The sequence below is a fragment of the Sinocyclocheilus rhinocerous genome, unplaced genomic scaffold, assembly GCF_001515625.1.
Source record: "Sinocyclocheilus rhinocerous isolate Xijiao unplaced genomic scaffold, SAMN03320098_v1.1 scaffold1193, whole genome shotgun sequence".
Classification (NCBI taxonomy): Eukaryota; Metazoa; Chordata; class Actinopteri; order Cypriniformes; family Cyprinidae; genus Sinocyclocheilus; species Sinocyclocheilus rhinocerous.
The window spans coordinates 170,652-187,383 of NW_015642181.1; the positions used below are offsets into that span (position 1 = coordinate 170,652).

A 16,732-nucleotide genomic window follows, 5' to 3' on the forward strand; every position below is an offset into this window, starting at 1 on the left:
TTTTCCATAAGCGCCACCTGCTGTCAGCGAGTGGATTTACAGAGACTTATATTTACATTCAGCCTGTGTGCAGTTTCTGTCTGGCATAAAAAATTTGCATGCCCTGCTGTAAATTTTGACCAGTTGATGAAAAACAAGCTTATGTGGATTCTACACATTTAAACAGATAAGCTATCTAGAATTATTTATGGAGCAGATAAAATACTTATCATTTATTAATCAATTATCTAAAAGGACTTATATCTTTTCTTTATTTAAAGGCTGAAATGTGAGGTTTAATGTGATAAGAAATTTTCATACCGTTACATCCCTAATGTGTACGTGTCTAACCAAAGTCACAGAAGGCTCCAACTATGAAGTTAGTTTGTAGTTGCTTTACTTTGCAAAACTGTTATCCAATCATAGCAGTGGGCGTTTACTTCCAAGTCTTCAATGCGTCACACACCCATAAAAACCGAGCGTTTCTCAAGCTGGCCTGAAAACCGGTGTAGAAAATAGCCTATTACTTATTGATTTTGATGTTTTTGAATATAAAAACCACGCGAACGTCATAAGTAGATCACAGACAACAATATAAAGTATCGACCAATTGATCATTGGTTCAATTTTAGTTTTATTACTGTGTTTTAAATTTGATAGTCTTGTTTTATCTATTATTATTTCTAAGTTTTTATTCTAATCTGTACAGCACTTTGGTCAACTTCAGTTGTGTTTTAAATGTGTTTGTTTTAAATATTGTATTGTATTGAATTCCAGCTTTAAATTTGCGGTTTTCACGCAATCTCTTTTAGAGTACAAAGTTTGACCTTTCATTGTAAAGACAGATGAGAGCAGGTATTACATGTTTGTTTGTTTTTTTGCTTTACCCCCACCAAAAAAAATAAAATAAAATATTCGCCATGTTCACCCTGAACCTGATTCTTTAAGGTCACTCAATAAATTGATTGTTTTTTGTCGGGTAGGACATTGACAGCTGTGGTGCTGCTGTTCTTTGCTGTTGGCAACACGTGCAGTGTGGTGCATTACATGATGGAGATGTGTGAAATTCTTCATGCGTGTTTGAATTTTACAGCTGCGTCGTCCATCCTGCAGAACTTCAAAGGCTCGTCTAAGAGATAATTGACCCTGTTAGAGGAGAATGTAATTACCTGTGCCAGACACATACTCTGCTTCATCCGGTTATTCTCAAGATACTGCTTAACAGTGTCTTTGTACTTTGTCAGCAATATTTGTTTAGTCTCTTTTTTGCTTCAGTGATGTGTAAATAGTTTTCAAATGTTTTCCAGCTAATGTGGGATTTGTTTCTCGTTATGCTGTTCGCATGTCCTTTTTGCAGGTACTTGAAGGGTACTTCATTATGAATAACTCTGACATCAAGAATACATTATGTAACACTTGAGTTCTCAACAGTTACACCATGTCAGTTTTTCACTAATCTCATTGCAGTGTACTCTAGATTTGCTGTATTTACTAAGGATACATGATGCCTAAATTAATATCTTAAGCAAATGTGTTCTGCCTAGCTGTTGGAGCAGACTTGACATTGGGATCATCATACCTATGATACCTAAACATGCTGTCTAGGTGGTTGGCTGACTAGCTTTTGGAATGAATACAGTGTCCTATGTCAGTAGTGCTTAATCCATTTCTCTGCAAAACCCGTCATGCACCTAATTGTAAAGTGTCTGCTCCGAACGTATATGCTTACTATTTCCCCTGGTGATGTTGGTTTAAAAGCTGCAGTCCGCAGAGGTAATTCCTGTGTGCTTTTGCAGGTGATGTTTTGGTGATCAATAGAAATACTGGCCCTGCGTCCCAATGTTCATACTATCCATCCTAAATAGTATGTGAGATTAGAATACGTGTGTCCCAAAGCATAGTATGTTGAAAAGAGTATGCCAGAAGTGGTCTACTATTTCAGGTCGATTTTTGAAGTGTGGATCCGTGCACGCTCTAATGGCTAATTTTACCCACAATCCATTGCGCTTCGGCGAAGGATTCGTTTCAGAACTACAAACACGAATAAAAAACGTAAAAAAAAATTGCAATCATGGCGGATGTGCGCAACCGACGGTTAAGTAGAGAGGTTTAGATAAAGGGGTTTGAGTTACCAATAATTAGCATTTAATCTGGTAAAAATAATTATTTAATGTTATGACAACTTGAACTTTTATAAACATCCATTTGTCAATAATTTTTTAAATGCATCATTATGCAAAAAACTATGAGCAGAGATCTCCGCATAAAGACCCACGGCTGGCAGATCAACGTGCTACTTCATTTCTCTCCAATATGGTAGGGCGGTCCGATAAAAACGCAATTGTATGACATAATAATATGTCCCAAAGCTTTCCTACTTTTCTACTACACCCTCAAAAGTACTCTTTCTTCACCAAAAGAGTACATACTTTAAGGACGTAGTATAAGTAGGCACATTGGGACGCAGCATGGTATTTCCGAAGCCCTGGTGGCACATGAGGGAACTGCAGGTGCGCAGGTGGTTCAAAAACTGATGAAAAATGAATATCAAATCATAAAAATACACAATTAAAGTAAGAAATCATTTTAAAATAATAGCAATAAAAATAGCAGTTGAAATACAAAAAGATGATTTATTGATTTTTTTTTTTTGCTTGCTTGCATGTCAGACTAAAATATAAACTTAATTTGAGAAAGTACTTCATAAATATTCACTAAACACTTTAGAAAATAATTTAGGTCATACGGACCTGGCAAAAAGTTTGGGAATCCCTGATTTAGAGGTTCAGAGCTGCACTTAATTAGCAACAGGTGTGTGTGTGTGTGTGTTTGTATATTAAACTGGCAATTTTCGGAGATTCGGAGCCAAATTATAGGAGTGTAAAAATTGGTAGGTCTGTTACTAAATTCTGTTGACTTTAGCAATCTTTGTTGCATTATGTGCCAATGGTGACCATAGGGAAAAATGGGGGGGAAAGCACTTTTCAAGTTTTTTTGTTTTGTTTGTTTTTTCTCCAAACAAAGTTTGCATGCCTGTAACTCAAGAAGTATCGAAGATATTTGTAATGCCCTTTTAGATCTTGGGTCTTTAAAAACATTCCTTTTGGCATGCAAAAGACAAACGTACTGTAATGCCCTCATGACTGGCTCTTTGTTTGATTGGCATCTGCTGCAACTAAACAATGGTTTCTACATTCATTTTTAAGGCCTTATGTAGTTCAGTTCCAGAGATAATGGAATTTCAGTATGGCTCCATGAGTAAATCGTTAACTTGTACATATTTTCAGTGGTCAAAAACCAAATGTGTAAAAATAACATTATGATGCTGCCAACTTACTGAAGTCATTTTTACACCCCTATAATTTGACTCCAAATCTGAAAATTGCCATTTTGACCCCCCTCTACAAAATAGTGGATTACTCAGTAAAAATGTATCCATGACATTTAATGTTTTTCTTTCGTTAGAAAAAAATATTAGCAAAATCAATATTTTGATCCAGGAACTCACAGGATGCACCTTAACTTGAATGAGGGTTCATTGCTTCCTCTTGTATTTAAAAGTAGTTTTTAATCTTAAATTTGCTGTGCTTATGGCTGTTCTAACAGAATTTGAAGATTATACTGTATATTATACTTTCTCAGTGCATCTCTAATGTTCAACAACTGCGTAGAGGCACAATTTTGTCCTCTGCTCTGAAGTATGCAAGCAGGGGCTTTAAAGGATTATACCCACAAATTGACTCACCCTCAGGCCATCCAAGATGTAGCTGAGTTTGTTTCTTTGCTGGAACGGATTTGGAGAAATGTAGTATTACATCACATGCTTAACAATGGATCCTCTGCAGTGGATCCCATCAGAATCAATGGGTGCCATCAGAATGATAAAAACATCACAATAATCTAGAAGTAATCCACACGACTCCAGTCTATCAATTAACATCTTGTGAAGCAAAAAATGTGTTTGAAAAATGTGTTTGTAATAAACAAATCCATCATTAATATGTTTTTAACTTCAACCCATTGCAGGAGAGAAATATGCACACATGAAACACGATTTACAGTGAAAATAATCCAAAACAGTTCTAAAACATGTTGATGGATTTTGATGTGAGAGGACTTTTTCACTGCAGAAAGTATTATTATGGATTATGGACTCATATTTTGGCCAGAAGCGGCATTTTGAAGTTAAAACACTTTAATGATGGATTTGTTTCTTGTTAGTCCATATGGTTGTGGATTACTTGTGGATCATTGTAATGTTTTTATCGGCCGTTTGAACTCTGACGGCACCCATTCACTTCAGAGCAAGTGATGTAATGCTAAATTTCTCCAAATCTGTTCCCATGATGAAACAAACTCCTCTGGCTCTAGGATGACCTGAGGATGAGTAAAATTACAGCAAATTGTAATTTTTGGGTGAACTGTTCCTCTAATACTTGCTTGAGTAATGTAAACATCCTTTTTCACTTGTGAGAATGTTTTGTCTTGCAAATGCTTTTTTCAGTAAATGTAATAATTAAATATTTCTATTGCATATGTGTGTGTGTGTACATCAGGAGCAGTACTTTGTCTTGCGCCCGGAGCTGAGGAACCGTGACTATGGTGACATCAGTGAGCGGGTCGCTATTCGGAAGCGTCTACAGTGTCATTCCTTCAAATGGTACCTGGACAATATCTACCCTGAAATGCAGGTCTCCTCCCCACACAAGCCCCAGCATCCTGTCTTTATCAACAAGGGTTTGAAGAGACCCAAAGTCCTGCAGCGGGGTCGGGTAAGACCTCACATTGATTGACCCTTATGTTTACCGTATCCTGTAGCTCTGTTGGTCAATAAAGGACTGCATGAATATTTGCCGGTTGTTTTCTAGGTTTGACTTTCACAACATAAAAACACTATTTTTCTTTTGAGTGTCATTTGAATATTGCCATTTCCTACTGTATTTTAAGTGGAAGAAGTGAATACAGAGCATGAACTAATTATAAACAGCAGAGGGCAGTAGAGCAGCTCTTAAACAGTACCTGGTCAGACGATTCATTAAGTCCACTGATGGTTTGCATTGTTTTTGCATTTACATTTGTGTTATGCAAATAAGAATATTTAGAATATCATCTGATTTTTGTATTTTTCTAAGCCTAAAGTTTGTTAGTTATCACTATGTACTGTAATTAATGGACTGGTAAGTGGTGGTTCTAGGATAGCAACCAAATAACAGGATTTTATGTCAACTTAGTCAACTTGAAATTAAAATTGACCCAATTTACTTACCTTACACATGTTCCTAGTCATATTGTAAGTGATTTGAATATGCTATGCTCTCTCTTTTCAGCTGATGTCACAAATCCCTCTTATTTTTTAACCCCTTTCTTTCAATACACCACTTTTCATGCTCCAATCAACATTTCCTAACTGTATTTTAAGTGGAAGAAGTGAATACAGAGCATGAACTAATTATAAACAGCAGAGGGCAGTAGAGCAGTTCTTAAACAGTACCTGGTCAGACGATTCATTAAGTCCACTGATGGTTTGCATTGTTTTTGCATTACATTTGTGTTATGCAAATAAGAATATTTAGAATATCATCTGATTTTTGTATTTTTCTAAGCCTAAAGTTTGTTAGTTATCACTATGTACTGTAATTAATGGACTGGTAAGTGGTGGTTCTAGGATAGCAACCAAATAACAGGATTTTATGTCAACTTAGTCAACTTGAAATTAAAATTGACCCAATTTACTTACCTTACACATGTTCCTAGTCATATTGTAAGTGATTTGAATATGCTATGCTCTCTCTTTTCAGCTGATGTCACAAATCCCTCTTATTTTTTAACCCCTTTCTTTCAATACACCACTTTTCATGCTCCAATCAACATTTCCTAATCTGAGATGAGACTTATAGAACATTACTTATTTATACATGAATTAATAATTTATTAATCACGTTATCATTTAAAATCCAAAAGAGAACATTACAATTTTTGCACACCTGTCATTGAATATTAATGAATGAATTGCTTTCCCCAAGACCATACAATATAATGTTTTATGTGTGTGTGTGTGTGTTCTCTTTCAGCTGCGTAATCTGCTGGCTGACAAGTGTCTGGTGGCACAGGGGCGTCCCAGTCAGAAAGGGGGTGCTGTGGTGGTGAGAAACTGTGACCCACAGGACCCTGAGCAGGTCAGTTTATCAAACTGCTGTCATTCTGTGATAATTAGACGCAGCTATCGTGTGAATTTTGCAGATGATTTGCTTCTTTTTGCAGCTCTGGTGCAAATTGGGGCTGTTTATCTATCAGTATTCATTCGTTACTCATGCTTGAAACATACTATCCTTCAAAAGTTTAGGGTCATTAATACATTTATTCAGCAAGGACATTAAGTTGATCAAAATTAACAGTAAAGGCATTTCTGTTTCAAAATTCTAAAAAAAAATAAAATAAATAAAAATAGTTTCCACAAAAATATTAAGCAGCACAACTGTTTTCAACTTTGATAATAATAGGAAATGTTTAATAGCACTACCAATACAGCATATTCAAATGATTTCTGAAGGAAGTAATTCAGCTCAGGCATAACTCACATTTTTACATTTAAGTTCATATTTTAATGAATATTTATATTAGAAATAAATCGTTCACAATATTACTTTTTTTTACTGTGTTTTAGATTAAATAAACGCAAACTTGGTGAGAATGAGAGACCTTAAATGCTGCCATTTTTTTATTGTTGCTGTAGTTTAAAAGCTATTTTTCTCAGCTAACAAACTGATGACTTTTGTTATATGCCATAGTTAGACTGATGTAAACAAAATGTAGGTAATTTTACTGTTGGACTAGTCTGAAAAGAAACATGTTGAAATGGATCATTATATCTAAAGATATCTGAAAAGCATATTTGTAAAGTTTTATGATTGGTACTGTGTAGATGTTTTGTAATTTTGATCTATGTGTTTTTGTGTGTTGTTTTGGAGGAATGGGCCTATGATGAGGAGCATGAGTTAATTCTAGCCGGGCTGCTGTGTTTGGACATGTCTGAGATTCGTTCTTCTGACCCGCCGCGCCTCATGAAGTGTCACGGCTCAGGTGGATCTCAGCAGTGGACACTGGGGGTAAGAAACCTTCCCGTTACTGTCTTTTACCTCATGTATCCCCTGTACACTAGGGCTGCAACTACCAGGTATTTTGATTACTAATTGTTAATTATTTCTCTGAATAGACAGATTTTTTTTTTTTTCTTTGTTTATTTCTTTGTTTTTAGTAATATGCAAATTGAAGGCTATAAAAATGTAAATACATACATGGTATGCTAAAATTGATACTATACTGTATATGGTCATAGATTTTTAAATGATCCAATCTGTAATGTACACTTCATGCTTATTGTATATGCCTCTTTGTTTAGATCTGTCTAGCTGCCCCATTGTGTGCTCTGCTTCATATGCCATGTGTAATTAAATGAACAAAATATGTATTCACAAATAATGTTTTTTTGTTCTCTCAGAAAAATAACTGGCTATACCAGGTGTCAGTGGGCCAGTGTTTGGCTGTTACCGACCCACTCAGCATCAAAGGATATGTTACCATGGCGATCTGTGATGATTCCCGGTCCCAGCAGTGGCAGTTAGAGAGTTGAGGATGCTGGAATTGTGAGGAACCGCTATAGCCCCCCTCTGGCTGGGTATTGAACTGCACCGCCGTAGTGCCGTCAGCTCAGAAATGGACAACAGACCCTTGCCAGTCCAGACCGCTGTGACAGTATGTTGTGAGGGCCTGCAGAAGGACCTTGGTCTGAAGCTTTCTTGATCCGGATTCTTTACTCAGAAACAACTATTTTTAGAGAGTATTTTTCAAATTGTGTTTATTAAAGTATATGTAAGTTTTACAAATTTTTATTTGCTCTTGAAATGTAAACGATTTGCACAGAAAAACTCTATTTTCAACATATTTCAGATGTTAATAAATATAATTATAGTCTGCTAGATTTTAAGTTCATCATTTGTAATTATGCAGCATTTCTTAGCATTACTTAATTGTGTTTGTCTTTTTTTCCAATCAAGTTAACGTAAGCCTGAAATTTTGAATTCCTTCTGATTTTATTTGATTTCACGATCACTGGATTTATCTTGACCTTAATATACTGCAAATGTAGTGGGTTGTTCTGTAATGGATTAGTATTTCTATTGCTGGTATTCCAATATAGATAAGATGAGTTCAGTACAACAGCTTAATTAATAAAACCAATCAGTATTGGTAAGCTACTTTACTACAGTTCGTATTATTTTTTGTCCAGTGAACTGTCTGTTCATGGATAAAGGTACAAATATTTGAAAGTCCAATGTGAATGTAAACTGCACTTATTGCCATTTCGTACATGGAATTGCAAATACAGTCATAAACGAATATAACATTCACTGGTTGATTTTTATTTTATTATAATTTTTTTTTTTTTACAGAAATAAGTAGTAGATCCGCAGTGACATTTTTACAATTACATTTTTGGAAAAGAGAGAATATGAACTCTTAATAGGGGAATGTAACAGTGCTTTTAATGTAGTGGGGAAACATGAGGATACTTCCATGGCAAGACAAATGGGTGAACACTGAGATTGGAGTTGGTTTATCCAGTACTGGAACACTCTGAAGTTAGCAGCCTGATAGTAATACTGAAAGTTAGGCAAGGCTATACCTCCAAGAGACTTGGGTCATTGAAGAAGAGTTTTACGAATTCTAGCCATCTTTTTATTCCAAATAAACTCAGTTGAGTCTCTGAAAGAAGGACTAAGGGAGAAAAATGGGGATAAACTGAAACAAATAAGAGACTTTTGGGAGGGTATTAATTTTTACAGTATTAATTCTGCCAGCTAAGGATAACGGAAGCAGCAATCATCTTTCAAAGTCTTTCTGAACTTGTAGCAGTAGATTATCAAAGTTAAACTTAACAAGATTTTGAGTTTAGTGGGAAAAATTCACTTTTGGCTAGATTTAGTTTATAGCCTGAAATAAAAAATAAAGCCAAACGATTGTAAAGTATTAAGAACCACAGGACCTGACACAGTAAAATCTGAAATATAAAGAATATTATCTGCGTACAGTGAGACCTTCTGTTCTATACCTATTCTCGTTATTCCTTTTATTAACGGGTTAACTTTTAAAGCAGCGGAAAGAGGTTTGATGGCTATAGCAAAAACAAGTGGACTTAAGGGGCATCCCTGACGAGTGGATCTGTGAAGGTTAAAGTATTCCGAGCGAGTATTATTAGTTCTAACTGAGGCCCGGGGAGCGGAGTACAACAGTTTTACCCATGAAATGAATTTTTCACCAAAACCAAATTTCTTTAAAGCATAAAAAGGTATCCCCATTCTACCCAGTCAAATGCTTTTTCAGCCTCTAGTGATATTACAGCTTCTGGGGTAGAAGGGGAAGAAGAATTATACACCACGTTACGTAATCATCTAATATAAAAAAAAAGTATGTCTACTCTTAATAAAACCAGTCTGATCTGGAGATATAATTGATGGTAATATAGATTCCAGTTGCATTAATAACAGTAAAAATAATAATAAAAACTTAATAAAACCAGTCTGATCTGGAGATATAATTGATGGTAATATAGATTCCAGTTGCATTAATAACAGTTTTGATAACTTAAAGTCAACATGAAGTAAACTAATGAGCCGGTATGAGGAGCATTCCAGAGGGTCTTTATTCTTTTTTAAGATCAAGGAGATTGAGGCTTGATTAAGTGTTTGAGGAAGTTTTAGTGGCATAAATGATTCATTATACATTTCTATTAATATGGGAGCCAATTTGTTCATGAACTACTTATAAAATTCCACTGGATACCCATCTGGGTCCAGGGCATTTGCCACACTGTAAAGAGTTAGCAGCTTGGGTGAGTTCCACTATATTAACGGCTGCTTCAATTTGATCAACTGAATCAGAATTAACTGTCAGGATATCAAGGGTGCTAAAAAAGTGATCAAAATCAGAGGAGTTGGCAGTTTGCTCAGATGCATAAAGCAAAGTATAGTAGTCCTTAAAGTGATTGTTAATTAATGTGGGATGTGTTGTTATCCCTGAAGGTGTTCGGATACGGTGGGTTAAGGTGGAAGTTTGATTCTTGCCGTAGTTCTAAGGCTACCAGACTACCTGCTTTGTCACCCTCTTCATAATACCTAGACTTAGTTCGAAGTAGTACATTTTCCGCATGACTTGTTGAAAGAATATCAAATTCTGCCTGTAATGACACGTGTTCCTTATAAATATCTGAAGATGGGGTGACCACATATATATTATCTAATTGAGTTCTAATTGAGTGATTTTCTCTGTTATTTCAGAATGCCTCTTTTTTTGTTTAACTTTGTCTTGTGACTAATATATGAACTGATTGCTCCCCTGAGGAATGCCTTCAAAGCCTCCCAAAAGAGAGATGCAGATATCTCTGGACTTCTATTTGTGGATATGAAAAAGTCTATTTTATTAGAGACAAATTCCACAAAGCTTTGGGCTAACAACATACACGAGTATTCAGCTGCCATAATGGACGTGTACCATATCGAGCCCCTCAAAGTAAAAATTCATGGTTATTGGTGCATGGTCTGATATTACAATAGCATTATAATCACATGATTCTACTGACTGAACAAGTCTATTATCTATTAGAAAATGATCAATGCGTGTGAATGTTTGGTGAACATGGGAAAAGAAAGAGAATGCTTTACCATGTGGATAAAAAAAAAACCCGCCAGGGATCTGAAACTGAAAACTTAAAAGATTGAATTGCATGAGCAGATTTTGAGGGTGAATTACGTTTGAGAGATGAACGGTCAAGATCTGGGTTAATCCAACTATTGAAATCCCCTCCCAAAATAAGAAAATATGAAGATATATCTGGCAGTGAAGAAAATAAATATGTAAAGAATTTGTCATCGTCCCAATTAGGGGCATAATATTAACCAAGAGAAGTGCAGTATTACCAATTCTCCCTGAGACAATGACATACCTGCCATTTGGATCGGTTTTAACATATGAACATACAAATTGCATAGATTTGTGTATAAGGATTGCTGTCCCTCTAGCTTTACACTGAAACATGGAATGGTGTACTTGTCCAACCCATCTTTTTTAATAATAGCTGGTTGTTGGCTTTAGGATTTACCTGGAGGTAAACAATGTGTGCCCCTAAGTGGTGAAACACTTTGCTACATTTCACTGGTTCGTTTACCCCCTTACAGTTCCAACTAACAAATCTTAGGTTACTACCCCCTGGCCTATATACCACCTTAGGTTGTGCCATATTTTCAGTGATTGCGTAAAATCAAATGTACAGAAATATTAATGATAGAATAAAATATGATAAACTAATGCTGGTAAAGGCAAAAATTTACAAAAGTAAACACCTCTGTAGTTGGCACACCCACAGAAAAAAAAAAAGAAGAAGCATATCCCCAAACAAGACACATGCATTATCCCTCCTTAACATTAACTTTCTTATTGAACACATTGAGGCAACGCAAGCTTAAACTCTAACTCGCAACATGTTGCCTCAGAGAAGGCAACAGTATTTGAAATATAACATGAAACATTATATAGAACAGCACTAGCGAAATTGTGTCAAGCCCGGTCCATCATAAACATTAAATGTTTCACTAGAATGACAATAGAAGAACCATTAATAATAAAAATATAAATAAAAAAACAATGTTTAACCCTTAACCAACTTAATAATTTAAGTGCATTTATTTATACTTAATAAATCATCAATAATAGAAGGTCAATATTACCAATAAGCATAATGGTATCCAGTAAAGGTACTCAGGTCAGACCTAGTCCAATATGAACTATGTATCGATATCTATAGTTTCTGTAGACTTCACGTTTTTGCGAATGAAGTCCAGTGCCGCAGACACTTCCACAAACTTATGTGAAACTTCATCAGCTGTAGTGATTCTCAACACCGCGGGGAAGAATAAGCCAACCTGAGTCCATCTCTGAATGCAGACCGTTTCTTAGCCACCGCCGTAGTGTAGTCAGCAAAAAGAGACAATCTCTTTCCATTGTAATTGAGAGGAGAGAGTTCCGCAGCCCTTTGAAAAATCTCAGTACGAATGTAGAAGTCATGCACTCTAATGATAAGAGGGAGATCGGACGGTGTGCGCGATCCAGCAGTGGCTTATCCTGAAGCCCTAACACCTCCTGCAAAAGTTGGGCAACATATTCAGATGGACGGGAACCCTCACTGACCTCAGGAAGACCCACCAGAAGAATATTATTTCTCCTAGAACGACCCTCCAAATCTTCGCACTTAGCATCCAGATGAGTTAAGCGATCATTGAGAGATGAAGAAGAACGCTCCAGTTCTTTGATGGCAACGTTACTAGTGTTTGACTCAACCATCTGTTGTAAAGGTTCCAACCTGCCTTTAACATCTGATCGCACTGTGAAAATCTCTGAGTGCAAGTCAGTAGATAATGAGTCTATTTTATGACAAATCTCATTCTTGACAGAGTCCAGCATCGTCTGAAGACAACCGATATCCCAGATGCTTACCACTTATGATTAATGCAAGTCTTAGAGTCTTTGAAGCTAGTATTGAATCATTTTACAAGAAAAAAAAAAACATGTATCTTGCTTCAAAGCATCTTGCTTTATTAATACTTACTATGCATTACTTAACCAAACCCCAGCAGCGTAACAGCAAGTCCCTTGAATGCAACTGAAGATGCTTTTAAGTGACACTTGAGTGATAAAAAATTCAGTTCTCTGTCAACTCCAGATTTGACCCCGAGTTCATGGATTGCATGAACATAAAAGTGTGACATCAGTAGCAAACAACCAATCATGTCTTTAAACAAAGAAACGCTAGTTACAAATGTAACTGTGGAAGACCGCCAGAGGCAGTGCTGAAAGCACTAGTGGAAAACCCCTCATGCTCGCACGTGACACGACCGAGAACAGAATAACAGAGTTCTCACCTTGTGACTCATGACGTGTCTTGAGCTATAATAACCCCTTAATCATCTTGACCTCTAGATCATTCTCATGATACAGAGTGACCAAAAACTCTGGCAGTCTTCCACTTAGTCATTGAACCATAGTTACATTTGTAACTAGCATTCTATTTCTTTTTGCTCCAGACTGCTAAAGACACTACTGAATCCATTACTCCAGTGCAAACAGGAAGCACTCACTGTTAAGGCATGGAGTTCACTTACGAGCTTCGCTGTTGTAATGGCCAAGAGAAATGCGGTCTTAAGTGACTGCCATTTAATATCAGACTCTGATATTGGCTCAAATGGGGGCTGACTCAGGGAATCAAGAACAATATTCAAATCCCATGCGAACTCCGCACACCACGTGGAGGACACGTTTAACGATTATCTCCTTTCAGGAAGGCAACAATTAACTGATCAGACCCAAGAAAATAATTACTAAACTCAGACCGATGAGCCGCTAACACCGGGGCTAGCTAGCTGGGGCCACACCCACAGTTTCAATCATTCTGGATGTGGGTGCCAAACTTTCCCCTCCTAACTGGCTCAGTAGGTCTGGTCTGCTGGGCAGAAGACAAGGTTTTCCTACTGTCAGTGCGAGAAGAATCTGAAACCATGGATTGCAGACCAATGTGGAGCCACTAGCAGCAGACGATGGCCGCATCCGTGCACTCAACAAAGTCCACCAAATCAGTGGTAACGAGGGGAAAGCATACAGTATCATGTCTGGGCAATTGTGGGCTAGTGCATCCAGACCCAGAGATCCTGGTTTGTCCCATAGGGAAAACCAATGAGGGCAGTGAGACGTTTGACTGTCCGCGAACATGTCTACCGCTGCAGTCCCCATATGTCCTCCATATCATCTGCAGCACTTCTGGGTGTAGAGTCTAATCTCGCTGTGACACCCTGCCTGATTGAATCGGCCTGGTAGATATACTGCCTGGATAGAAAGCAGGTTGGTCTGAGCTCAGACAAGCAATTTGCAAGCCACCTGAAGTGCACTCCAAGATCTTGTACCTCCTTGATGATTGATATAAATAACAATCATCCTGTTGTCTGTGCGCAACAGAACATGTTTTCCCCTGAGAACAGTCTGTACAGATTGTGTCAAAGCAACTGTACAGCATTAATTAGGAAAATATTGTGTCAGTAATGCAAAATGACAATAGTAAACACTGAATTTTCAGTTAAAGGCAGTTCATCATTGAATTCAGTGATGTCATCATCCAGCTCAGTTCAGTTTAAATAGTATCTGTGCAATCAAGTCGACGATATCCCTCGTCGCCGACAGAGAGAGCTAAACTATACATTTGGCAAGCGGTGCAAAAAACAATAGCAGGAGAAGAAGCCATTACTCACCGTGATTGATGAATGAATCTGACTTACCACAGTTGTTTGATGAACTCGTGAAAAAACGGAGCGAGAGAGAAAAGAAACTGAGCGAGAGAATGACAAGCTAACCGGCTAACGAATGCTAATGCGCTGCACGCGCAGTTTTAGAATAAAAGCGAACGATCAAATTAATCAGATTAATTTGATATAAAATACCAGAAATAAGGTGGGAATTAAGTTATATTTTATCACTTTAAACAACAGAGAGTGATAGTAAGATAGAGATTCAACAGAAAAGCGGAGCTACAATCACAAATCACTCTGCAGCACGACAGACAGGAAACGGCAAAAGAAACATCATTTATGAGACAGTTGTCAGATTTCATTGGTGATTTCAAATATGAAATTTAATCGTAAGCTTGACGAACATTTTTGGAGAATTTGATGTTTCCCCATTCAAAGAAACAGAAGCTGCACTTGCTTGCCCGAGAGGCGGTTTAAAGATGGCCACCGAGTGAAATGACTTGTCTTAAAGGGACTTTGGTGAAGACCAAGTTTCCCAGGTCGAGTTGCTGTTGAAGAGGAGTAATCCAATTGGAGAGTAATCCAATATAATGACTGCAATACGCCAAGAGTAATCGGCCTATTGGAGTCATGCATCACTGAATTGGAATGCTACTCCAGGCGCTGGAATTTGAAATTACAAGGCGTGCCAGAAACATCAATGAGAAAAATGTGAGGAAAGAAGGGATTTGCATTTTTCAGAAATTACTGCCACAACACGCTGATCGTCTTCCTGAATGTGATTGCATCGTGAAGAAAGTGAATTCTACCTGCAGTTTAATCATCCAGTTCTCTTCGCGTACACACAGAGCAGCAGTATGGGCAGCCAAAAATTCAGCATATCTATGGGAAAACGGTCCTCTCTGCATTTCAGAGAGGCCAACAGAGAAAGCAGTAGGAAGTTGTGGCCGCTAGTAGATGAGGCACGGAAGGTAGGAAAGATTGCCTACTTAGTAGCTGGTTGTGCCTTTGTGGAGAAAAAAGGAGATATTTCCATCAGGCTGAATTATCTCAACTTTGACATAAGGTTTTCTGTTTACATGTTTGTTTGTTTTTTTAAATAGATGCAAGTTGTTTCTTTCTTCACCTCCTTTTGACCAGGACCATATTTTCATGCTATGAGTTGAAAGGTCATGTTTTGTCTGTTTATGCCCAAAGCAGTCACAGTTGATGTGGTGCTATGTTCTCATCACGGTTAGTAGCTGTCTTGTGTGGCTGACACAGAACAGCATACACAGGTTGCGTTCAGTGGATATTCTCCAAAATGGCGCTACGGTGACGCGGAGGAGACGAATTGTTGAATAAGTCGTTATTTTTGTTTTGTTTGCGTACAAAAAGTATTCTCGTCGCTTCATAAAATTCAGATTGAACCACTGACGGCAGATGAACTATTTTGACGATTTCTTTCATACTTTTCTGGGCCTTGACAGTGTAATTTACTTGGCAGTCAATGGGACAGTCACAAGCCTCCCGGTTTTCATAAATTTGTTCAAATGACTTCTATTTTTGATATTTTCTTCAAATGTTGTTATTGTGATGTCTTTATCTCTAACTTCAATCAATGCCAGGGGACTAAGGAACACTTTAAAACAGAAATTTGTAAAACAGATTTTTGTTTTCTTCAAGAGACACTCGGCATCTCTGAGGATGTGCCTTTTTGGAAATCCCAGTGGGGAAATGACATTTTTTTGTTCTCATGCTTCTCAACGCTCTGCGGGTGTATGTACACTCAAAAAACATATTTGCTGGTAAACGTCCTTATACGAGTTGATTCTGTTATGATAGCACTATATCCTTTATGGACTCTATAGATAATATTCATTGTATTAGTGCTCCTGATAAAGATTTTTGTGATCGTCCCATCACATTAGCTGAGGTTCTTGAATCTATCAATATGTAAGGGTTAATAAATCGCCAGGCATAGACGTCCTTACTTCGGAATTTTACCAAAAATGTGCAAAAGATTTGGCCCCTTTTTTATTAGAAGGTATATATATGAAAGCATTAGGGTGGAATCTCTTCCATATACCCTAACTCAAAAGTTTAATAACTCTCATCCCCAAGTCTAACAAAGACTTATTACTAATTGATAATTGGCGTCCGATTAGTCTTTTAAATTGATTATAAAATCATTGCAAAACATTTAAAAATGATTTTAGAGGACATGATAGATGAAACACAATCAGGCTTTTTAAAAAACAGACATATCTCAAACAATATTCAGTTGGTTCTTGATCCATTAGTGAGGGATGACAGATATATGCTTTTTCTGGACTTTTACAAAGCCTTCGATTCTATCAAACATGGTTTTATATTTAAAACGTATATATATATATATATATATATATATATATATATAGGTTTTGTGG

General features: G+C 37.0%; 1 protein-coding gene across 1 annotated transcript in view; it reads left to right on the forward strand.

Annotated features, from left to right (window-relative positions):
* LOC107755712 (polypeptide N-acetylgalactosaminyltransferase 11) overlaps window positions 1-7,966 on the forward strand; it is a 26,325-nt gene extending 18,359 nt beyond the window's left edge. Inside the window, exons 9-12 of the mRNA XM_016572596.1 lie at window positions 4,536-4,751; window positions 6,051-6,155; window positions 6,948-7,085; window positions 7,478-7,966. Coding sequence (XP_016428082.1) covers window positions 4,536-4,751; window positions 6,051-6,155; window positions 6,948-7,085; window positions 7,478-7,609 — 591 coding nt within the window. The 3' untranslated portion in view covers window positions 7,610-7,966. The remainder of the gene's footprint in view (window positions 1-4,535; window positions 4,752-6,050; window positions 6,156-6,947; window positions 7,086-7,477) is intronic.
* The last annotated feature ends 8,766 nt before the right edge of the window (window positions 7,967-16,732 follow it).